We start from the raw sequence: 25767 nt of genomic DNA, 5'->3' as shown, positions 1-25767 counted from the left end.
TCTATCTGTATCTACACCTCCTCCTCTATCTGTATCTACACCACCTCCTCCTCCTCCTCTATCTCCTCTACACCTCCTCCTCCACCTCTATCTCCTCTACACCTCCTCCTCCTCCTCTATCTGTATCTACACCTCCTCCTCCTCCTCTATCTCCTCTACACCTCCTCCTCCACCTCTATCTCCTCTACACCTCCTCCTCCTCCTCTATCTGTATCTACACCTCCTCCTCCACCTCTATCTCCTCTACACCTCCTCCTCTATCTGTATCTACACCTCCTCATCCTCTATCTCCTCTACACCTCCTCCTCCTCCTCTATCTGTATCTACACCTCCTCCTCCACCTCTATCTCCTCTACACCTCCTCCTCTATCTGTATCTACACCTCCTCCTCCTCCTCCTCTATCTCCTCTACACCTCCTCCTCCTCCTCTATCTCCTCTACACCTCCTCCTCCACCTCTATCTCCTCTACACCTCCTCCTCTATCTGTATCTACACCTCCTCCTCCTCCTCCTCTATCTGTATCTACACCTCCTCCTCCTCTATCTCCTCTACACCTCCTCCTCCACCTCTATCTCCTCTACACCTCCTCCTCTATCTGTATCTACACCTCCTCCTCCTCCTCCTCTATCTCCTCCTCCTCTATCTCCTCCTCCTCTATCTGTATCTACACCTCCTCCTCCTCCTCCTCTATCTCCTCTATCTCCTCCTCCTCTATCTCCTCCTCTTCTACCTGTATCTACACCTCCTCCTCCTCCTCCTCCTCTATCTCCTCTATCTCCTCCTCCTCTATCTGTATCTACACCTCCTCCTCCTCCTCTATCTGTATCTACTCCTCCTCCTCCTCTATCTCCTCTACACCTCCTCCTCTATCTGTATCTACACCTCCTCCTCCTCCTCTATCTGTACCTCCTCCTCCTCCTCTATCTGTATCTACACCTCCTCCTCCTCCTCTATCTGTATCTACACCTCCTCCTCCTCCTCCTCCTCTATCTCCTCTACACCTCCTCCTCCACCTCTATCTCCTCTACACCTCCTCCTCTATCTGTATCTACACCTCCTCCTCCTCCTCCTCTATCTCCTCCTCCTCTATCTCCTCCTCCTCTATCTGTATCTACACCTCCTCCTCCTCCTCCTCTATCTCCTCCTCCTCTATCTCCTCCTCTTCTACCTGTATCTACACCTCCTCCTCCTCCTCCTCTATCTCCTCTATCTCCTCCTCCTCTATCTCCTCCTCCTCTATCTGTATCTACACCTCCTCCTCCTCCTCTATCTGTATCTACTCCTCCTCCTCCTCTATCTCCTCTACACCTCCTCCTCTATCTGTATCTACACCTCCTCCTCCTCCTCCTCTATCTGTACCTCCTCCTCCTCCTCTATCTGTATCTACACCACCTCCTCCACCTCTATCTGTATCTACACCTCCTCCTCCTCCTCTATCTGTATCTACACCTCCTCCTCCTCCTCCTCCTCTTCTATCTGTATCTACACCACCTCCTCCTCCTCCTCTATCTGTACCTCCTCCTCCTCCTCTATCTGTATCTACACCACCTCCTCCTCCTCCTCTATCTGTACCTCCTCCTCCTCCTCTATCTGTATCTACACCACCTCCTCCTCCTCCTCTATCTGTACCTCCTCCTCCTCCTCTATCTGTATCTACACCTCCTCCTCCTCCTCCTCCTCCTCCTCCTCTTCTATCTGTACCTCCTCCTCCTCCTCTATCTGTATCTACACCACCTCCTCCTCCTCCTCTATCTGTACCTCCTCCTCCTCCTCTATCTGTATCTACACCTCCTCCTCCTCCTCCTCTATCTGTACCTCCTCCTCCTCCTCTATCTGTATCTACACCACTCAGCTCAGGTTTGACTCGATAAAAATCAAATAAGTTATTTTTGTGAACTATTCTTTCATAATTCGTGTGTATTTATTTATTAGATCTTGAACACGTCTCGTCTTTATGAAGCTTCAGTAACGTTGATTTGAACTGTTGGAGACAAACTTTTATTGATTCAAGTGTTTCTGATGACTGGAAATTCTCTGAGTTGCCCTTCCTTGAATTTCTGGCGGTTTTTCCAGAAGAGGTAAACACAGGGCACAGTGTGTGTGTGTGTGTGTGTGTGTGTGTGTGTGTGTGTGTGTGTGTGTGTGTGTGTGTGTGTGTGTGTGTGTGTGTGTGTGTGTGTGTGTGTGTGTGTGTGTGTGTGTGTGTGTGTGGACCTGCTGGTGGCCTTCGGGCTCATTGACTGGACTTTACACTGGGCGGTCTGTTCTCACACACACTCATTCAGCTCAAGTATCACTTCTCTTTAAACAACGCAGCAGTGTGTCGGCTCTTCATCCCCTGGAGCTGTGTGTGTGTGTGTGTGTGTGTGTGTGTGTGTGTGTGTGTGTGTGTGTGTGTGTGTTTACGCTCTAACCTCTCACTTCATTCAAACAATTTAACAGCCTGTTTAATTCAGATGTTGTGAGCAAACACAGCAGCAGCAGTTCATTACACACATTACACATTAAAACATCCAAATCCACATTGACTTCGGTCAGACGGAGAGTTTTGATCGTTCGTCCACACACACAGTTATTAAACGTCTGATAAAGATAAATACATGTCAGCTATCACCTCTACTCACAGTACGTTATAAAAGAGCCTCCTCACTACCACAAAAACATCTTTTGCTGGAGAAAGTTGTCATTATGTATGAATATAAAGACGTGTCAAAGTCAAAACACTCACGAAAATGAGAAACTCGAGTCAAATCCCACATGAGACAGAAAGCAATGTGACAAACACCAACAAGTACAGAAGTAGGTCACAATCTCGCACATCTAAAAGCCTCAAATTACAACTCAAAGGCTGAATAAGACTGTTTTCTTTTCTCTTCCTCGTCAATGTTGAAGTCTGAGGAAGCAGAGACACTGACATCAGCTGTTCCGTCCGTCAGAGTCAGTTAGAGGTTCGTTATGAAGCCGGTGGAGTTTAACCTTCATGTAACTGACAAGAACACACTTTAGGAACAGCGGATGTTAGTTAGAGGACAAATATCAGATTACTCATTGATTATAGACGATAATCAGCTGGAACTGATTAAAATGTAAAACCCTTTGCATCTCGTAGTTTGTCAAGTGTTTCATATTTAATATTCTAAGTTGGCGGGAGTAACAACGACCTTTGCCTTTCTTAAAAGAGCTCCACATTCAGATGGAAAGTGTGTGTGCGTGTGTGTGTGTGTGTGTGTGTGTGGTGTGTATGTGTGTGTGTCTCCTTTTCAATCTAATAGGATCAGTTTGGCCTTTTTATCGCTTCCTGCCACGAGAATAAAAGCATTTGTACTGACCGCAAAATCAAACACACACACACACACACACACACACACACACACACACACACACACACACACACACACACACACACACACACACACACTTCTGTGGGGAGTCGCATTGACCTAACATAAGACATTCCCTTTGGGCAAACGCTTCACTTACATCTATTCTTAACCCTGAATTCAACAGTTTAAACCCTCAAAACAAACCTTTGAAGACTGAAAAACGTCCTCATAAAGATAGAGATAAAACAGCGTTTCCACTCAAGACACACTGGAAGCTTTCACAACTCTTTAAAATGTGTGTGTGTGTGTGTGTGTGTGTGTGTGTGTGTGTGTGTGTGTGTGTGTGTGTGTGTGTGTGTGTGTGTGTGTGTGTGTGTGTGTGTGTGTGTGTGTGTGTGTGTGTGTGTAAGGGTAAGGGGCGTGGAGGTGGGGGGGGGGGGGGGGGGGGGGAGGACGGGAGCTTTTGTTACCGTGGGAACAGACCCTTGACGGACGGGGCACTCGACCGTTGACGTGGTAACGGGAGATTGTTATCTCTGTCAGCCAATCAGCTTCCTCCCAGAGGGAGTGTGTGTGACCCAGTGCTTTACTACAGTACACCCCTCTTTCTCTCTCTCATGTAACTCAACACACAGGTCACAGGTTTGATTCCCACTAAAGAAAAAGGACTGAACTCTTCCAGTTCACTCGGTGCACGTCCTCCTGAGAAAAGCTTTGTTAGCAAAGGTGAAGAAACTCCAGAAGGTTCTTTAGGAGGTTTGAAACACCTGCTGGTCCTTCAAACGCAGGTCTAAGCAACCAGAAAAGACTGATTAAAACAAAACACCTGAGAGACACCGACAAGTCAGAGTCAAAAGGTCCACGAGACAAGTCAGAGTCAAAAGGTCCACGAGACAAGTCAGAGTCAAAAGGTCCACGAGACAAGTCAGAGTCAAAAGGTCCACGAGACAAGTCAGAGTCAAAAGGTCCACGAGACAAGTCAGAGTCAAAAGGTCCACGGGACAAGTAAGAGTCAAAAGGTCCACGAGACAAGTCAGAGTCAAAAGGTCCACGAGACAAGTCAGAGTCAAAAGGTCCACGGGACAAGTAAGAGTCAAAAGGTCCACGAGACAAGTCAGAGTCAAAAGGTCCACGAGACAAGTCAGAGTCAAAAGGTCCACGAGACAAGTCAGAGTCAAAAGGTCCACGAGACAAGTCAGAGTCAAAAGGTCCACGGGACAAGTCTGAATCTTTAAACTCAGAGACTCTAAAAGATGAAAGAAGCAAACCATGGAAGGTGAACTAAAGAAGGATCTGGACTGTGCTGCTGCTGCTAACCAACACGGCGGATCACTATGACTCAGTTCCTCCACAGGGATCAATAAAGCTCCACTGATCTGATCTCATCAGGTCTATCAGGACCCTGGTTTCATCTGGATGCTGCTGATTGGCTGATTATCACCGACTGCTTGGTCCGTCAGAGTGAATCATCTGATGAGGAAGAAGACAAAACCAACCGGCTGCCAGCAGAGTAATTATGATTAGTGCAGCCATGTTGTCTCACAGCCTCTCCCCCCAAATCCAATCTGATTTAATTTAATTGAATGTGAATATAACAAGCGAGTTCTTGTGCAAGGACGAACAAATACGCCCGTTTATTTTTGCTAAAATGTTTTGAATCAAACACAACTATCATCATGATCATTGGCGATGGTCTTTATGGGAGGAAGAGCGTCTTTGCACCTCAGAGATATATATTATATATATTATGTTGTGTGTTGATGGAGCAGCTACAGTGTTAGCATAGCTTAGCACTGATAGGTCCAAACTCTGAATTCAGAGTTTTCACAAATCGGCACCATGATGTAGTTGTTTCGGCGAACTTTTTATTAGTTTGTTTTATTAAATCTCAGCAAAAATCACTTTATTTTGGGTTCATACAGCTGAAGTAAGCCAGCCGACGTGTGGCTTGCTAAATACAAATTAGCTTTCTGTTTGGTGTGAACAAAACGTTAGAGAAAGATGGAACCTTTGTTTACATGAATTTTGAATTCCCGAACCTGAATCAGGAATCTAACTGTGGAGGGGGTCGTTTGAAGGTCCTTTGTTATTTTGGGCTTCATAAATAAAATTGACTTGAATAAAAAAACACAACACACAATTGACAGTTTTACTTTCTCTCAGGTGTTTGACCGGAAACAGACGAGTTCAGCTGTGAAGTGGTGAATAAATACCGAACATGTTGCAGGAAATATGAGCGAATAAAAGGCCGCTGAATTCAACGCTTTGAGACTGTTTTTGTGTGTGTTATGGCAGGTGAGAGATTTAATCCAGCTGGATGTCTGGGTCAGCTGGATACAGGATACTGAGGCCCGAGAGGCCCGAGACGCCCCCCCCCCACACACACACACTCCACCCGTCTGGGAGGTGGAGGTGAGCGGAGTCAGGTAGCAGCTTGTGAATGAGAAGGTTTGTGGAAAAAAAAAAGACTTGAGCAGCGTCGGACACAAAGAGGGCATTTAGAGAGCGAGGGGGCCACATCTGGAGGGGAAACCCAAATACCTACCAATTAACCACAACACCTTATCCTCCCCGAGTGTGTGTGTGTGTGTGTGTGTGTGTGTGTCGTCAGGTTTCACCGCTCCATGCTGCATTCACATGTTATTATATTTGTGTTCCAGCTGTTTCACTTCTTTATTTTGTTTTCAAACTTTGGATTTTCTTTTTCTTTTCGAACTCATTTTTACTTCTGAATTCTGAGAGTTTATACACATATACATATATATATATATATATATATATAATCTACATATATTTATAATATCGTATTAATCTTCACAAGTTTCACATTATAAACAAGGATTGTTTTACAATCTGTCGAATGTATTTTAGATAAATTAATGCTTCTCTAGTTACCATGATTTCAATGATGGTACAACAAAATAAATGTATAAATACTTTGTAAATTGCTGCATCATAATTGTGCTAATTTTAAAATAACATATCTTTTTTATATTTAATAATATATATATTGTTCTGTATTATTCTGCAGCAGTCTTACATTTAAATGTACACACTGTACTTAAGACCAATTCAGTAGTACTTTTACTTAAGTATTACATTATACTTCTAATCCCAGAGATAAATACTGAACATTTTACTCATCTGTTAACCTTTGTTTTACACTTTCAGATTAATAATACAAAATGTACTGAACTAATAAATAGCTGAGATTATACAAACAAAACTTTATTGATCCCCAGAAACTCACAATGTACCCAGAAGTATATAAAGTCATTTAAATGAGCTGCACCCAGCTGCAACATTAAAGCATCAATAGTTATAATACAACTCATTATATAATATTCTGCATGATGAGTATTGTGTACTTTTACACAAAATGTAAACACAGGACAGCGTGTTTGAAACTAGAAGAAGAAGAAGAAGAACTCCCTCAGGGTCTCAGCTATGTGGTCTATAAATAGAGTTCTGCAGCGACACACACACACACACACACACACACACACACACACACACACACACACACACACACACACACGCACACACACACACACACACACACACTTCATTATGACCCTCACATACCAGCAGAAGTCTCTCACACACATTTCTCAGGATCTCCATCAGCACAAGCAGCTGTTCCCTGCTGACATCACTTAAGTAATGACAACTGTTGCTCCGCCCCCTTCCCTCCCTGCTGCCATAGAAACAAGGAGGTGAGGGGAGGAAAGAGGATGTAGGGAGGAAGGAAGCAGGGGAGAGAGGCTGGGCAATCACAGCAAGGAAGGAAGGAAGGAAGGATGGAGGGAGGGAGCGAGGATTAATACACCAACGGTAATAAAACCTGAGAAAATACCACCACTGCTGCTGGAATACTTCCAATACTACTAGTACTACTGTAATTCTACTACTTTTACTGAAGTACAACATCAAATAAAATGGGGCGAATGTTACGCAATGTTTGTATTTATTGTCTTGTGTCTTAAGATCTCAGGCTCCCTCCAACAGTCCTCATTAAATATGTAAAACACAAGAGTAACAACACAGACACTGAGACAGAAGTTAAAATGAATAAAAACCTTCAGGTTATTAAAACATATTCACAATTCTTCACTGTAAGACTGAGAAACTGTTGTCTGTCACTTGTTGGTATCTGGACGGTTTTCAAGCCTTGAGTTCAGCATTTTGGCCGTCGCCATCTTGGTTTTTTTTGGAACCAGAAGCTGGACAAATAATCTAAATGTTGTCGTAATCGCATGTGTTTTAAAATCACTCAAGGGTTATGATTAAATAAGATTTTATATGAAAAACACGACTTTTAACATGAGAATAGATGGAAACAGAGGCTTCAACATGTGTCCTCGCAGCTCTCAGCATCTGTGTGTGTGTCTGTGTGTGTGTGTGTGTGTGTGTGTGGTTTCATCAGTTATTATCATTAACAACAGCTTCATCTCATTAGTCAGTTTTCCATGATGTCATTTAAAGTACGTATACAAAGAGAGAAGCAAGTGAGGACATGTTGTTGTCCCGCCCCGTTCAGGGTCATAGAAGGGACCTTCGTCTTAGGATAGAGTGTGTTTTAGGATAGAGTGTGTTTCAGGATAGAGTGTGTTTCAGGATAGTGTGTTTTAAGATAGAGTGTGTTTCAGGATAGAGTGTGTTTCAGGATAGTGTGTTTTAGGATAGAGTGTGTTTTAGGATAGAGTGTGTTTAGGATAGAGTGTGTTTCAGGATAGAGTGTGTTTCAGGATAGAGTGTGTTTCAGGATAGTGTGTTTTAGGATAGAGTGTGTTTTAGGATAGAGTGTGTTTAGGATAGAGTGTGTTTCAGGATAGAGTGTGTTTCAGGATAGTGTGTTTTAGGATAGAGTGTGTTTTAGGATAGAGTGTGTTTAGGATAGAGTGTGTTTCAGGATAGAGTGTGTTTCAGGATAGTGTGTTTTAAGATAGAGTGTGTTTTAGGATAGAGTGTGTTTCAGGATAGAGTGTGTTTCAGGATAGAGTGTGTTTTAGGATAGAGTGTGTTTCAGGATAGAGTGTGTTTCAGGATAGAGTGTGTTTTAGGATAGAGTGTGTTTCAGGATAGAGTGTGTTTCAGGATAGAGTGTGTTTCAGGATAGAGTGTGTATGAAGTCAATGGCTCGAGATAAAGATTTACATGGAAATAGGTGCAAGAAGTATTTATTAAATGGACAAACAACAAAAGTGTAATTCAAATGGGATCAAAACATAATTTGGGATCAAAACATAATTTGTCTCGTCGACTACCCTACGTATTTTATTTAAAATAAAGTCTCAAGGCGGTCCACAGGAAGAGGCGGGACTTAACCGCTCTATTAAAAACACATTAACATGTTTTTCTGATGATGATGATGATAAATAATCTGCATTAAAACATCCACCAACATCATCTGGATGATCCTGCAGCATCAACACACACACACACACACACACACACACACACACACACATATTTACACACACACACACACAGTGGTGGCAGATGGTCGCCTGAGAGGAAACACAGACACCTGAAATTCAGAGAGATTTAAACAACTAATGTAATGAAAGTGATTCTCTCACACACACACACACACACACACACACACACACACACACAGTCCATTTTCCTGGACTCTCATCTCCAATAAACGAGTGGGTCGGGCTGACACACACACACACACACACACACACACACACACACACACACACACACACACAGTGTTTCTGGTAGACAGATGGTTCACTCTGTGTGAGGAAGCTGATCTGATTCAGTCCAGAGACTCCCTGTCACCTCCTCTTCCTCCTCCTCCTCGTTCTTCTCCTCTTCCTCCTTGACCTCTTCCTCCTGCTCCTCCTCCTACTCTTCCTCTTCCTCGTCCTCTTCCTCTCTAAATATGAGCCGGTTTGTCTCCGTCCTTCTCATCTTGTTTCTGTTTCTTGTTTTTAGTTTCTAATGGTTTGAATTAGATTTTATTCTCATCTGTCTTTAGATACTTTCCAAATTCTTTTAAATTGATGGATCTTCTTTAATGTAATAAAAAACATCTCTCTGATGTTATTAGACTTGTTTTTTTAAAAGTTTTAGACAGCAGAGATTATAGATAGAAGGTTGTAAAGATGATTTGAAGGCACAGTTCACCACAAAAATCTAAGCTATCCTCTTGTAGTCCCACAGTTTCATGTAGGAACTACTTTCTTTTAACCGAACTACCCTCGCCAACCGTATCACCGCGCAGAGGGAGAGGATCTACTCATAGACGAGATTTAAATGTTAATGGCGTCTGAGCCGAAACGTTAGCTATAGCTCTGTGGATCAGCTCTGTGGATTATCTTCAGTAACCGGGTCATGATTTCTGCAAAGAGACACGTTGTTGAGTTCATTTAAATGGACACATGTGTATTTTAGACTGTGGGGTGAACTGTCCCTTTAAGAGGAAAGTGTGTGAATATCACACATGAAAAACAAGTAGAAAGTAACGAAGCATTTTAAATGTACATAAGTACAATTTTACGTACTTTACTTGCGTATTTCCGTTGCATGAAACTTTATACTCCACGACATAGAAAATATATAAATACTCAAATTGCAGCATTATTAGATTTCTCTAAGCCTTTAAATAACATTTAGTTTTGTTTAATACTTAATGATAATGATGGTGTTTTTACCTGCAGTCTTACTCTCAGGGTGCATCAAGTACAGCACTTTAGAGGTACTTGTACTTCAATTGAGTATTTTTATTTTCAGCTCCTTTATGCTTCTACTCCATCACAAAGGTGAATATTATATATTGTACTTTTTACTTATAACACTGGAAGGTTGTTTAACTTTGCTAAAATAAAGCATTTAACTAAACATAAGTAAATACAAATTATTAAAATAATAAAGAATATATTAATTCACACCCGACAAACGTTTAATATTTCTACTTGATAAATGACTAAAAATAGTTTTTATTTAATGACTCTGGATGTTAATCAGTTATTTGATCAGCTGAGCTCCAAATGGCAGAAACACAAAGAGCAAGTGTCCCCGAAAAGAAGCAGAACAAGAGGTGAAAGGTCAAAAAATCACACAGTCACATGCTGAAGGCAGTGGGTCACATGTTGTCCTCCTGATACCACACACACACACACACACACACACACACACACACACACACACACACACACACACACACACACACACACACACACACACACACACACACACACACACACACACACACACACACACACCCACACACACACACACACACACACAGAGTCAGCACATTGCCTCAGACCAAACAATCATTGGCCCTGTTAGAGAGTTAAATATTATCAACATTTATGTGAATGGAGCTTCTCAGTTTGACCCAGTGTCCTCAGAACAAACTGGGACATGAGCTGGTTAGTTTGTGGTAATACTACTTTTAAATATTGTAGAATGTAATGTCTGTGGTTGCTCTTATGGTTGGAAACAGCTTATATTTACTTTAGTAGTATTACTACAGTTTATAAATACTATGTTACAAATAAAGGTCCTGCACTCAACATCTTACTTTAGTACAAAAAAACATCAAAATATACTTAGCAGGACACACCTAACACACTGCTAACAGAGGCGCTAACACACTGCTAACAGAGGAGCTAACACGCTGCAAATAGAAGAGCTAACAGAGGAGCTAACACTGAAGAAATAGGAGCTAGCACACTGCTAACACACTGCTAGAAAAGCAAACACGCTGCTATCTGAGAAGCTAACACACTGCTAACAGAGGAGCCAACAGAGGAGCTAACACTGAAGAAATAGGAGTTAACACACTGCTAGCATAGGAGCTAACACGCTGCAAACAGAAGAGCGAACAGAGGAGCTAACACTGAAGACAAATTAGCTAACACAGCTACCAGAGGAGCTAACACTGAAGACAAAGGAGCTAACACAGCTAACAGAGGAGCTAACACTGAAGACAAAGGAGCTAACACAGCTAACAGAGGAGCTAACACTGAAGACAAAGGGGCTAACACACTGCTAATATAAATTTGAGAAGACGCCGACAGCATAAACAGATGAAAAGTTCACTACATTCACATCCGTTAGCGCATCAACTCTTTTTCAACAAACACACAGAAAACAAACTCACGTGTAAACACTTTTTTCCACAATTGAGTATTTTATTGATTGTTGCCGTTTCCATGCAGCTTTTTTTAATGTGAAACAAAATGAGCACTAAAATGTGTGAATGGAAAAAAGAACGAAAACTGATTTAAAGTTCTGTTAAAATTACAATAAAACCTCAAATGTGTGTTGCATCTGTTACAAGTTACCAAGTTCAAACGAGAGTCTGTTTTCACTAACAGACGAGTCATCCTCTCATTAAATCAACAGATCAGGAGTCTGATAAGTGTTTAGTCATTTTATTCTACATGGAGTTCAGTTAACGACGTTTTAAAAACATCTTCAACACAGCTACCACGAAGTGAAGCAGGAAAACAGACCAAAACTATGAAGTGAGTTTCTGTTGTGTGTCTGAGTGCAACCCGAGCTCCCAGAGCTCCCATCAAATATTCATTAAGCTCCTTTCACAGCGTCTTGGACTCTCCAGGAAACACACACACACACACACACACACACACACACACACACACACACACACACACACACACACACACACGCACACACGTGTGCGTGTGTGTGTGCTACAACAACATTACGATCTCATTACATTACTGTTAAACTAACTATTATCTGAGTGTATCTCTATTTAACTGAATATTATTGTTCCATAACTAATGACGGAACAATAATGTCTCGTGATAAAAATTAAACTTTATTGATACTAAAAGTATCTAACGGTTTGTTTAAAATGTAAGAGGGTTCATCCTCTGGGGAGCAGACGTCATTGAAGTGGGAAAAATGAAAGTACAAGTACCATTAAAATGTACTTTAAGTACAGTATTTGAGTAAACTGACGGTGGCAACTGTCACAATATTTTACCTCTATATTGATATTGTAGGGTGACTATTGGTGCTTTTACTAAATGTTTAATCAATAATATTTTTGATAAATAACCATCAGTAATGTGGTTAAACACCAAATAACAGAAAATTACACACGCAGCCTTTAAAACTGGGAAGACAACATTTATGACAATATTACAATATTGTAATATCTAAAATCTAGCTCTCATATCACAATATTAATATATTATTGATTTATTTCCCCAGCCCGACTTAGAGGAGCAATAACATTGATATCAACGTGGTGCTGGTCTGGTGACCAGACTCCTGCAGGTTTTTCAGCATAATTTAAGGAAGTAAGTCGGTTTATTGTAAACCGTATAAACACATAAAAATGTCCTCCGCTCTGACCATTGATTTGAACGGGAATGTCTGTTCTACTCCTGTTCCATTTCTACGTGAAAAACCTTTTTAAAAACATGGTTACAAAGTCAAAGATGACAGAAAACAAGAAGAAAAACAAAGAAAAGGTTTAGTTTGAGTCTAGATTTGTATTTGTTAGTAAAAGTGTTACACCTGAGAGCCCATAAGACGCTGTGGACCGTGAAGTATTAGTCGAAGAAGTAATGAGTTTAAAACCTTGAAATCAATTCAGATCCCACAGAACAGTCTGAGGGCGAGTTGCCATGGAGACGCCGGCTGCACTTCAATTATAGGTGTGAAAGTTATTAGGTGAGATAACACACACACACACACACACACACACACACACACAGTTTTCCTTATATTGACCGAACTGTCAAAGATCCTCTCACGTTACCGAATCCAGAGGAGAAGGAGAGGAAAATGATAAAGGGAGGAGGAGGAGGAGGAGAAAGAAGACAAAAGAAGGGAGGATGAAGATGAAAGAGGAAGGAGTTAGGATGGAGCCATGTGGAGGAAGAGGAGGCTGGATGGAGGAGGAGGAATTAGGGAAAGGAGTGAAAGGAGGTCAAGAGGACAAAAGAGCAAGAGACCGCGTATAAATATGTGTAAAAGTGTATCAATGTAAATGTGTAAACGTGTGTATAAATCTGTCAAAAAATGTTATATGTGTACATATCTGTATGTGTATATATGTGTAAACGTATATAAATGTCTATACATTTGTAAATATGTGTAAATATATATGTGTAAAAAATCTGTAAAATGTATGTGTATAAATGTGTTGAAGTGTGTATTTGAACGTTCATAAATGTCTTTAAATGTGTATTTAAATGTGTATAAATGTGTATTAATGTACATAAGTGTATAAATGTGTATACTGAGTTGCAACAAAGGAGCCGAGAGAAGATCAATACTCGTCTTCATCTCTGTCAGAGAGGGAAGTCGCCCTCCTCCTTCTTCTTCTTCTATGGTTTTCTAAAACAATGACACCGGTCCAACAGTACAACCCAGTGGTGGGCCGTCAGGGCCAGCTAAGCCTTCTCTGCTGGCCTAAACAGAATCACAAAGTTATAGCTATTTTATAATTTAACAATTCTTCACAAATACACTACATGTATTATAATATTTTTCCCATCATCTTATTTTCTCATTGCACAGCTCCTGTCTTCCTCTGTTGCTCTGCTTCCAGCACAGCTTGTTTTCAGGAGAACTTTCATCCAATCAGATTCAGCCTCTATGTCTCTATGTGAGAGAGGCCTGAGGTCTCTAGGTAGACTTTGCAGTTTAAGTGAATGGAAACGATATTGTTGATTGTCATAGTGTTCAACCAATCAGATCTTTAGTTTGACATGTTGGGCGTATTCTTTGACGTGCAGATGCTACCGAGGTATCTGCTAAGTACGTCTGCATTAAGGTGCGCCGTGATTGGTCAGTGGGCCAGCGCGTCACTAATGTGAAATTTAAGGAATCTGGCAGAAGTTAATTGGAGTAGTGAGAGTTCAAATTGAAAGATATGGAAGAAATGATCAAATGTTTAGGGTTTTGCTTGGTGTAGTTTATTTATTTGTGTGAACGGTTTTCCTGGCTGACAGCGTCGCACATTTTATGTCTGAGAATGTGTTTCATTTTAACTGAGCGTCTTGGTGTTTGGAGCTATGCTACGCTAACCTGAGGACGACACAGCACGGTGGGACACTACGGTGCTTTTGCTATCACCGGTTCACCGTAAATATGAAGGAAACATCAAGATTCTCAAGCAACTTCTGCAGCCTCTTTGATCTCTGAGTGGAGATAATAGAGGATATAAATTATATTATATAAATGCAGCACAGCCAAAGGTTTGAACCGCACAAAGACACTTTATACACACACACACACACACACATATACACACACAGACAGCTCTATTTAAAGTGTAACACAATAACTGAATTTAATGGATCAGTTCAAAGCGCCACAGAGGAAAGTAAAACCAAGGTTATGACAGTTAAACAATGCCAGGCAGGATATGTGTGACACTGTGTGTGTGTGTGTGTGTGTGACAGGAGGACAAGGCCAACCATGTTCACTTCCAGACTGAAAGAGGCCGATGCGTCACCTAATCGCTATGAGCCGTCTGCATGTAGTAAACCAATCTGTGTGTGTGACACTGTGTGTGTGTGTGTGTGAGACACTGTGTGTGTGTGTGTGTGTGTGTGACACTGTGTGTGTGACACTGTGTGTGTGTGTGACACTGTGTGTATGCGTGTGTGTGAGTGCATGTGTGCGTGCGTGTTCACTGTACATAGGAAGCTACAGAGGCTACAAAGTAAAAGTCTGTTGAAGATATGGGCAAAAGAACAACAACACAAGTCCATAATTAACTGAACAACAGAAAGAGATCTGACAGCCAATCAGAGGGCTGGATTAACAAACGTGTTGACCTCTGACCTCACAGCGCTGTTAACATGACATCACCGCTGCAGCCTCAGAGGAATGAATAAATCAAACGCACCTTCTGTCTGCAGCTTCACTGACTGAACTAATTTACCCTGAGTGCTGTGACACACACACACACACACACACACACACACACACACACACACACACACACACACACACACACACACACACACACACACACACACACACACACACACACACACACACACACACACACACACACACACACCTCCTGGTTAACTGCCATCAGAGTGTGAATCAATCTCCGCTCTGCAGCAGAAACACGCCTTCGTCCGGAAAGGATGTGAAGAGAAGCATGATGGGAGTGAACGCTGAGGTTTGTGTGTGTGTGTGTGTGTGTGTGTGTGTGTGTGTGTGTGTGTGTGTGTGTGTGTGTGTGTGTGTGTGTGTGTGTGTGACAGTAGGGTGATGGATGAGTCACAGTCATGTCTGATTCCTCTGAACTTTGGGTCTAATCTCTGGTTTTTGGCATCAAAACCTGCAGGTTTCTCACAGCACATATTCTGTGGTACTCTGTGTAGTACTCTGTAGTACCTTCTAGTATACTGCAGTACTACACAGTAGTAGTGGTTTAACCAAACATTAGAACTCTCTGACCAACCTGACAGTCGTCACCGGTTCAGTTCATTTTGTCTCGTCACCTTCAAACAGCTCGTCTCGTTCTTTTATTCTGAAAAATCAGTCAAATAAATGTTTAATCTGAAACTTTCTTTCTTTTCAAACAAAATAATGACATATTTAAATTATGTAAAACGATATTATTATTGTAATAAATATTAGAGAGCACACTGTACAGCTCTTTTCATGTCAATTCAAATACTTTGTGTTGATTCTTCAGATTCTTTCCACTTCACATTTATGACCTTTGCAGTATTTGTTCTTCGTGGTGAACTAATGATTCTTCTGATTCTTGTTCTCAGTTTTTCTCTTCTGTTAAATATTCATCAAAATGTTCTCAGATGATGTGGCGTTCAGGGGCCGTGGGGAAAGACAGAATACGTTGGTGGTTGACATCTCGTCTCTGAACTTCAGCTTCAATTGTTTCTGGATTTGACTTTTTGTGTGAAAAGTTTTAGACGCAGATTCAAAATCGTAAAACTGAAAATAAAACCCAGATTTATAACGAGGTTTAACAGCCGTATTTAACACGCACACACTTCTTATCTTTAATTAGTTTAATTATCCGAGTTACTGACTGAGTATTTCATTTATTTATAGTCTGAACAAATTCTATGAAAAGCAGCCGGGAAATGTTGAAATGTGAAATTAAACATTTTAAAATTGTAAAAAGAGTCAGAAATCTGAATAATGTTTATTCTTTCTATGTGACGCCAAACATTTAAAAAACACATTCATGCTCCAGCGTCTGGTACCGACAGGATATCATCTCCCTGGCTTTCCACAAAATAAGTTATTAACATTCACAAGTTAATAATCTAAAGTGTCTTTGATTTGATAGAGAATCCAGTTCTTGTTCTTCACGTCCAGAAGCAGAGCTGCAGTAAACAGATCGCACACACACACACACACACACACACACACACTCACAACCACACACACACGGTAAAAGTACATCAAAAACGATGTACTTAACAGGAATCGGAGTGTTTTATTCTGTAGGATTTTAATAGTAGAGTTTACACAGAGTGTGTATTTGTACCTTTAATCTGAAGTACTGGAGCATGTTGCATTTCCTCTAATTGATTAATCGACAAACATTTATTTCGTCTTTACTTGTTTTTTATGCTTATTTTCTTGCTGAATGAATTGTTTTTAAGAAACTTCTGAGCACGTTTGCTGAGGAACTCAGATTACAGAGTTTCTTTGTTGTTGATGTTTTGTGTGTAAAAAGTATTTCCCTCTGAAATGTCCTGAAGTTAAGTATGAGGTTGCACGAAGGACCTCCCTCTCCCCTGGTGCGTCGTGCATCACGAACCAAGCGCTCCCTCGGTCACCACACACACACACACACACACACACACACACACACACACACACACACACACCAGCATCATGTTGGTGAGTTGCGGTTCAGAAGACCCCTCTGGGTCGGGAACCACGGGACTAAAACCAGGTCCCTGTTTATAAAGAGGTTCAGAGCCGCTACAACAGGAAGTGATGCGTCACTATTAACTAATATCAATGAGAGTACTTTTACTGCTGCATGGAGCTGAGAATACTTGTGTACTTTTACTGCACGTGTTTTTTGTGTTTGGTGAAAAGTTTCCTTCATTGAAAGAGTTTGTTTGTTTCGTTTCTCATCAGGTCACGACGTGCGTTCACAAACTAAGCTCCTCTCGGGGCGGTCGTGTCTTTAATCTACGGAGTTATTGAGTTTCTGATATAATCAATAGATGATTATCAGCACGACCGACTTCAGACTTTCTCTGACAGACAGAAGGAAGAGCAGCAAAACTGAGTCCAGAAAGAGACCAAAATCACAGCAGCTTAAAGCAAAAATTAATATATCAGCAAATTAACATCGTCTTCCACTGTCTGACTCCTCCCCACTGGTGCGTGCTGGGTTTAAAACCAAGCTTCCTCTGCTCAACTTTATGCAAACCAGTCTGTCTCCACCTGCCCGCCACAAGAACCCAGCAGACTGGAGCTCCAGACGTCGTCTGTTCCACAGCAGCTGCAGCCCCCCCCCCCCGCTGTGTGATGAATCACAAACCAAGCGCTCCTTTTATTCTTTTTTAAATTCTGTTCCTGCAGCAGAAGATTATTCAAAACAACCAGCAGCTGCATAAATCTGCTGATCCCCATCCAGCTACCTCCACCTCCCTCACAGGCATGCAAGGAGTCTCAAACCAAGCGCTCCCATGGACCTGACAGCTGAGCCTGCAGCTCACACACACACACACACACACACACACACACACACACACACACACACACACACACACACACACACACACACACACACACACACACACACACACACACACACACACACACACACACACACACACACACACCCCTTGTTCCTCACGCAAAGCAGCTGAACCCTGCACAACAAAACAATGCAAAAACCTCCTGGCCGGGCCTGTTACACACCATAAATCAAGCGCTCCCTTACCCTTGGGGCAGCTGACCGTGCAGCCTTCGGATTACCTGTGTGTGTGTTTCTGTGTGTGTGTGTGTTAACCTCCCCACTATCTACTCCCTTCCAGGCCTGCTGTGGATCATAAATGAAGCACGCCCTTCTCCCCCACCTCCCCCCCCCCCCCCCCTCCCAGCTCTGTTTCACATCACAAACCAAGCGCTCCCCTTCTCTCCTCTGTGGCAGTTGAACATACTAGCCCTCTGGCATTGGCATGCTTCACAAACCAAGCGCTCCCTTTACCTTTCAAGTTCAAACTTTCAGACCAACCCCTCCCCCTCAAAGCCCCACTAACCAAGCGCTCCCTTCGTCATCTGGAGCCGCTGTCCCTCCAGTTATCAGTCAGACGTTTATGCTGTAACACCTCCCCTCTCTCTTTAGCTGACTTGCAGTTCATTAAAAACAAGCACTCCCTTGATTACCTCATAACCCAGAGCTTCCTCTTCAAATCGACATCCTCTTTTTAACTGCAAAATCAAACTAACCCCTTCTCCATCTAGACCCTCTCCCGTACCTGGCATGTAAGGCCATCACAAAACAAGCGCTCCCTTGATTAACTCATGTGTGGGAGCAACTCTTCGCACCTTCATTTATCCTTTTCTGTAACAAAAATCAAACAAACCCCGTCTCTCCGTCCTCCCTCGTCTACGCATCGCAAACCAAGCGCTCCCTTTACCTCCAGAACCTTACACCATGAGGGGCAAACCAAGCGCTCCTCTGAAGACTGAAACGAAACACTTGATTACCTCAGAAGCTGCAGAAAATCAAACTAACCCCACCTCTTCTACACCTACCTGCTCCACCGCGACCCTGTCTCCCCCCCAGCTGGCATTCACTGCAACACAAACCAAGTGCTCCCTTCATTACCCCAGAACCTGGAGCTTCATGCACATAAATCATGATGCTGCTGTATGTCTGCAACAAATCAAACCAACCCCTCCCCATCTCCCCATTCTTGACTTGCCACCGCCCCCTCAGCTGTCATGTGGGGCAAACCAAGTGCTCTCTTCATTACTTCAGGGGCTTCACATAGACAGGCCTCTAGAGTGTTTTACCCTGGAGCTGCAACAAAGTAAACAAACCCCTCCTCTCTTCCCTCCTTCAGACACCGAGCTGGCATGTGGTGCATCTCAAATCAAGCGCTCCCCTCATTAAGTGGAGGTTCCCCTCTAAATTCACAGGAACATTTACAGAAGGCACAAAGTGGAGTTGTATCAAAATCAAACCAACCCCTTCCTCTCGTGTCCCCCATTTTGAGCCTCTCCTCCTAGCTGTGGTGGATCCCAAAACAAGCGCTCCCGTCAGGAGTTGGAGCTTCTCATTCACAAGAATCCTGTTGTGTTTTTTTTACTGAAACACTTCAAATGAAACAAAATCAAACCAACCCTTCTAACAAGACCCCCCCCCCCTCTTGCATGTGATACATCACAAATCAAGCGCTCCCATAATTACCCCTCTGCTGGAGCTTCACAACAAGCATCTTGTGTTTTTTTGTCCGGCAACAAAATCACAACCGTCATCTCTCCTAAACAGGCATGTGAAGCACAACAAACCAAGCGCTCCCCCTGATTACCTCATGAAGTGGAGCTTCCCTTCTCAGGCAGAACAGCATTTTTTTATTTTATCCAAAAGCACAAAGTGGAATCAAACCAACCCCTCCAGCTAGACCCTCTCCTCTCAGCTGTGGTGCATCACAAATCAAGCGCTCCCTCCAACACCTCACTGCTGGAGCTTCACATTAACAAGCATCTTGTGTTTTTGTCTTCTTCTCTGCAACAAAAATCAGCAAACCTCCCCAATGTATCTCCTTCATGTCTCCCCTCAATCTAAACCCCTCTCCCCTTATTTTCCATGCAAATCATCACAAAATGAAGCGCTCCCTCCTCTAAATTAACGCCGGAGCTCTCCCTCCAGCATCACTTGTTATTTCTGCAACAAATCAAACCAAGCACCCCCCCCCCTCCTCCCATTCATGCAGACACCTCTCTCCTCTCAGCTGGCACGTGATGCATCACAAACCGAGCGCTCCCTTCACCTCCAGACCGTCACAATCAACATCAACACATCACGTCTTTATTCTCTGCAACATCCAAAAACACAACACGCGGAGCTGCAACACAAACCAAGCGGAGCTCTTTCTCTCTGACACACACACACACACACACAGACGCGCACGCACAGACACAAACACAGACACACACACACACACACACACACACACACACACACGCACACACACACACAACCACACCGGGTCTTACCTCTGGAGCTGCTGAAGGCGGTGTACCAGGACACGGAGACCAGCCCGCACAGCCCGAACAACAAGACCGTCAGGAAGGAGACATTTCGGAGCCTCATCTCCGGAGCATGTCCGCACCGAGAAGGGGGGAGGAGAGGGACTGGCGGAGGGAGGGTATGAGGGAGAGGGGAAGGAGGGGGGGAGGAAAGGAGGCAGGTAGAGAGAGAGAGACAAGAGAGAGAGAGAGAGGCGGTGAGAGACCGAGAGAGAGAGAGAGAGAGAGAGAGAGAGAGAGAGAGAGAGAGGCGGGCGGAGCTGTTGCCGTCTGAGCAGCAGCAGCTACACTGAAAAGAGAGAGAGAAAGAGGGGAGGAGACAGAAACAGGTAGAGAGACATGAGAGAGAGAGATAGAGAGAGACAGAGTGACATAGAGAGAGAGACAGAGACACAGAGTGACATAGAGAGAGAGAGAGCTTAAAATAAACATAATTAAAATAATCTTTATATGAGACATAAAAGCAGATTAGACACAAATATGATACAAATCAATTAAATGAAAGATTATTGTGCTTTATAATTTTTAATTAAAGTGAAGTTATTATCTTGATTTGTTTACAGGGTGTGAAATAAATAATCACGTTTCACGTCTCTGATTGGCTATTAGCTAAGCCCCGCCCCCTCCCACATTAGTTATTAAATGAGAACTCTGGCCGATTGCTACGAAAGAAAAACGCAGCGACAAATAATTTCCCCGTAAAATAACGGTAAAAAACTGTCAACAGAGACGGCAGTAATTAACCGTTAATTTACATGCAAAGGATGAATATTTAACTGTATGTTACAGTTAAATATTGCCGGTACTTGTCAATACTGTCAGATTACATTTACAGCAGTGTGGACGATAAAACAGCTACGAGCTGTAAAGTCTGTGACATCGTCGGCGTAATAACGTCCACCAGCTATCGGCAACTAGCTAGTTGCACGAATTAATGTACTTTGGTCACGCTAATAAATAAATAAGTTAATAAATACTTTTGATAATATGCATATTTATAATATTTTGTCATTGTTCAACACTTCGGTAATAGCGTTAAATATATGACGATAGAATGGAAATCATTTTGTTTTCTAATTTTCTACTTCACTTTCAGGCGGATATTTTACTCCGATAATTTAGGAAGTCTCGTTCCAAAATGGCGGAAGGCTGCAATTAAAAGACCAATTAGCTTTCACTTCTTATCAGTGTTCAGAGTTCTTTAGTGTTTCTGGCGATGGTCATTTCATAAAACAGCGATGGACACACATTTGAGGAGACGACGTTGTTGTTTCCCAAACGCTCCGTTTTTCACGTTTACGCGGATTCACCGTGACCAGAGTTTTGAAAGATTGCCGGCGGGAGAGAGGCAGCGATACAAGTTATTTGTGTGATTAAATGAATGTATGTGTGTTGTATAGCTCTTTGTTGGAATCTTTGTGATATAGATAATTATTATTTGAATATTATCTTTTTTTTGTGTTAGATTTATGTGAATATTTATTGAATTCTACGGTGTTGTTCCCACCAACATGGTGTCGTCCAGCTAATTACCCGCAGAAGGAGGAAGAACGCGCCGCTGGTTTGTCTGCTGTTAGAGGTTGTTGGTGTTTTATGTATAGAAGCCAATTAGTGCCTTTATGTCTTCATCTCATTCTGCATCAATCCTCCAGTAACCACTTTACTCTGTAATTGTTTTTTTAAACTTTAATCAAGAGAACAGCTGTTGTTTTTATTCGTTTTTCTTTATTGATTGTAATTTAATTTCTTCTTCTCCCACTGTGATTGTGTGATTAAAAAGCAATAAAGAAGATGATTAATAACTAAAGATTTTCCACACTTTCATTTCCTAAATTCAATAATCTTTCATGGTGTTTGAACTGAAGATGATTTGCCTGTGAATTGTGTTTGAATCTAAAAAAAATAAAGGTTAGAGTTGAATTCCTCTTTTGTAGAGAATCCAGATGTGTTGAACGCAGCCTGCAGCTCCCCCTGGTGGTCGGGATGAGAACATAACGTGTGAAGTTTAACGCAAAGTTGAATTACAGGTCAATCAAACTGACGTAAAGTTTTCTTCAGTATTTAATAAAAGTCCTAACCTGTAGAGGAGTCACAGAACAAATGTATCAGATAAAGTAGATACAACGTGTTTTCTACACATCTTACCCACTTTGTTGCTTTGTCCTCATCTTTAACTGGATGTCTCGTGCTATATAACTGGAGATCTGCTTGGTTGAGGAGGTGATGGTTCATTTTAAATGAGAAAAGCTCAGATTTACTTCTCACACTGATAACAAATATCCTGCTTTCTGCTTTAAAAAGCATCATATTATTATGAAGGTACAGTATTTACATAAACTACTCAATTTTGTTCTGTTTTCGTTAAGTAAATAATTGATATTAAATATTTGACAGTTATAAATGAGTAAACTTAAGGAGGTAAATAAGAATATTAAGGTTAATATCTTTAATGTCGTAAAGAAGCAGTTTCACTGTCCCACACTGACATCTAGTGGTCATGAACAGAAGGTACAACACAATAACTTTATTTATATTATTAATACAACAACCGTTATAATGACGTTGACTCAGCACTCTGCGCTTATTATTTATTCATACACAAAATACCTTCACATTCATCCTTTGATATTAGGTTATTATTAAACCTCAGAGCACGAATGTGAAGTTTTATAAGAGCAGATATCTACTCTGAACTTATGTCTTTATGTCTCGTGCAGCAGAATAAAGGGACAGTTCACTCTGAAATCAATTTATATTATTTTAACTGTTATTTCACTCAGTTTCATGTATGAACTGTGGCTTTTATTTTTATTTTTTGGTGTACTTTTCTGTTTGTCTCTTATATATTTCTGTTGTAATCTTTGATTAATGTCCGGCACAAGAATTTCCTTCGGATTAATAAAGTTCTATCTTTTCTAAACTCTTGTTTTCTCGTCTGAGCCTCAGACCTCTCAGGTGTTTCAAATGATGATGCTGAACCTGAACGGACCAATCAGGTTGAGGCTCTGCTGATGTTCATATTTTGACCATTTGAGACTGAGTGAGTACTTTTACTTTTAATACTTCAGTACTTTTACTCAAGTAGAATTCTAATGCAGGGCTTTTATTTGTAACAGAGTATTTCTACACGGTGGTATTACTATTATTACTGAAGTAAAAGTACTTCTTCCACCACTGGAAGTATATGTGATGGAAGATCATGTACACTGGAAAAACTGACAATAATATTGATTATATATACATATTTATATATAATTGTATTTTACAATGTATAGAAATACAACAATGACAAAATTAAAGAGCAGAAATTGCCTTAAAAAACATCTAAAATAATTTGTTAAATGTTACTGATAAAAATAAATGTCTAATGTTCTCACATATGTCCTACTATGTTATATCTGTACTATTTATATATTACGTTATATTAGTAACTTTCAACCTCCTCACATCTCAAACTATATTATTCACCACATCAACTAAATTATGTTAAATCTCAGATTTTTTCATTTTAAAGTTCCATTATTTAATGGTATCATCAGTCTGGTGTCACTCTCATGTCTCTTTTATAATTATCTATTTTGTATTCTATTTTTTTTGCTTTTTAGATTTCTTATTACGATTATTAGGATTATTGTTAATATTATTATTAATAGCATTGGCATCATTATTATTTTATTATTTATATTATTAAAACAATTATCTTCTTACTTTTATTATTGTTAATATTCTTTTATATTTTATCCTATTTTATTTTATTATTCTTATTACTACAGTAATTATTTTCATCCTATTATTATTGTTCACATTATTATTTTATTCTCTGTTTGTCTGGAGATCAATACAGGTTAATCTGACCTTATCTCTCTATTTATTGATCATTTATTCCTTCTTTACTTTACTACAATCATGACTCGTGAATCATCGATGCAAGTTGCTTATAATAAAATAAATCTGTCATCTGTTTACATTTCCTCAGAGGATCTTAAAACAACACAAAGAGACAAAGTGAGGAAGGAAGTGAGTAAAGGAAACGAGGAAGGAAAGACACAAAAAAAGAGGAAGGATATGTGACGGAATAAAAAAGGTTGTTTATGAATCATTCATTCATTTAATGAGATTCAGAGGACCCTCAGTGGTGAGGAGGGGAAGAAGGGAATAAAGGAAGGAGACGAGGAGACGAGGAGAGTGGATGAAGGGGAGGGAGGAGGAGGAGTAAATCAGTGTTGGAGAGTCTCTGACGCGGAAGAAGAATCAGCCCTCTGAGAAGGAAGAAGAAGGAACCCCAAAATGAAAGCCCCCCCCTCCCCTTCTTCACACTTGTTGAATAACGTTTAATCTCTGAAAGCTGCAGCGGATGTTTTGGGACGTTTCCTCCCCCGGTGCTTCGCGTCTTTGCTCCCCGGTGTCTGTACGCGCGGGTTTCACCGCTGCATGAGGAAAATAACATCCCACCTCAGAGACACACCATCCAGCTTCTTACCGGGATCGATATAGTTCATCTCTTATTCATTCGGCTTTCCTTTACGCGGAGAGAGCTCCGGAAGCGCCCCGAGCACGTTCGCCCTCTCCACCGGGGTTTGTTTGCAGCGCCGCTGGGTGGCACCGCTGTCTCCGGGCGGAGCGACTCTGATCTCCGGCGTGGTGGACGTCGGCGCGACGTCGAAAAAGGATTTGAAAACCGCTCCATCATCATTACTGCATCTCCTGGAACTCCCTCTCTGTGTTTCACACTATTAATATTTCAGAGTAGAGCTCCGGCCTGAGAGAGAACGAGAGGCCGGGGAGCTCCGGGTTGACACGCCGACCGCAGCGCACTCTCCGTCGGGCAGCACCGCTGGGTTTAGCAGCCGGTGGTGGAGATGGTAGTGTTGGAGAACTAATCTCGTTTGAATTGCAAAATCGTGACCCGGTTGCCTATTCTGTATTTTTAGGACCTGGATTGGATTATTAGTTTCTGAGACAGGGGGAAGCTCCGGGACAAACACGCCGAGGACGGCGCGCTGTCGCCGGGTTGGGGGATGTCGCGCTGCCGGAACATTTTATAGAGATCCAGGTTTTTCTTTTTTTCTGCACAACAGAAACCCCAAGTCTTGAGTTTTTGAGTGTGTGTGTGTGTGTGTGTGTGTGTGTGTGTGTGTGTGTGTGTGTGTGTGTGAGAGAGAAGACATGGCGGACTCCAACAGGGACATATCGCCGTACCCGGACTCCACGGTC

The 25767-nt window shown here is 41.7% G+C and overlaps 2 protein-coding genes across 3 annotated transcripts in view; one reads left to right on the top strand and one right to left on the bottom strand.

Moving 5' to 3' along the window:
* LOC306701745 (alpha-1,3-mannosyl-glycoprotein 4-beta-N-acetylglucosaminyltransferase B) overlaps positions 1–20673 on the bottom strand; it is a 62521-nt gene extending 41848 nt beyond the window's left edge. For both annotated transcript variants that reach the window (XM_079167141.1, XM_079167142.1), the window contains exon 1: positions 20521–20673. In XM_079167141.1, coding sequence (XP_079023267.1) covers positions 20521–20617 — 97 coding nt within the window. In that variant the 5' untranslated portion in view covers positions 20618–20673. The remainder of the gene's footprint in view (positions 1–20520) is intronic.
* A 4145-nt stretch (positions 20674–24818) lies between these two features.
* Positions 24819–25767, top strand: part of dgkq (diacylglycerol kinase theta) — a 21579-nt gene continuing 20630 nt past the window's right edge. Inside the window, exon 1 of the mRNA XM_079167372.1 lies at positions 24819–25767. This exon is cut by the window's right edge and continues 178 nt beyond it. Within this exon, the coding sequence (XP_079023498.1) occupies positions 25720–25767 (48 nt within the window). The 5' untranslated portion in view covers positions 24819–25719.

The sequence above is a fragment of the Pholis gunnellus genome (assembly GCF_910591455.1).
Source record: "Pholis gunnellus genome assembly, chromosome: 10".
In the NCBI taxonomy this organism is placed as follows: domain Eukaryota; kingdom Metazoa; phylum Chordata; class Actinopteri; order Perciformes; family Pholidae; genus Pholis; species Pholis gunnellus.
Note: the sequence above shows the minus strand (reverse complement) of the source record. Positions and strands in the feature narration are given on the sequence as shown.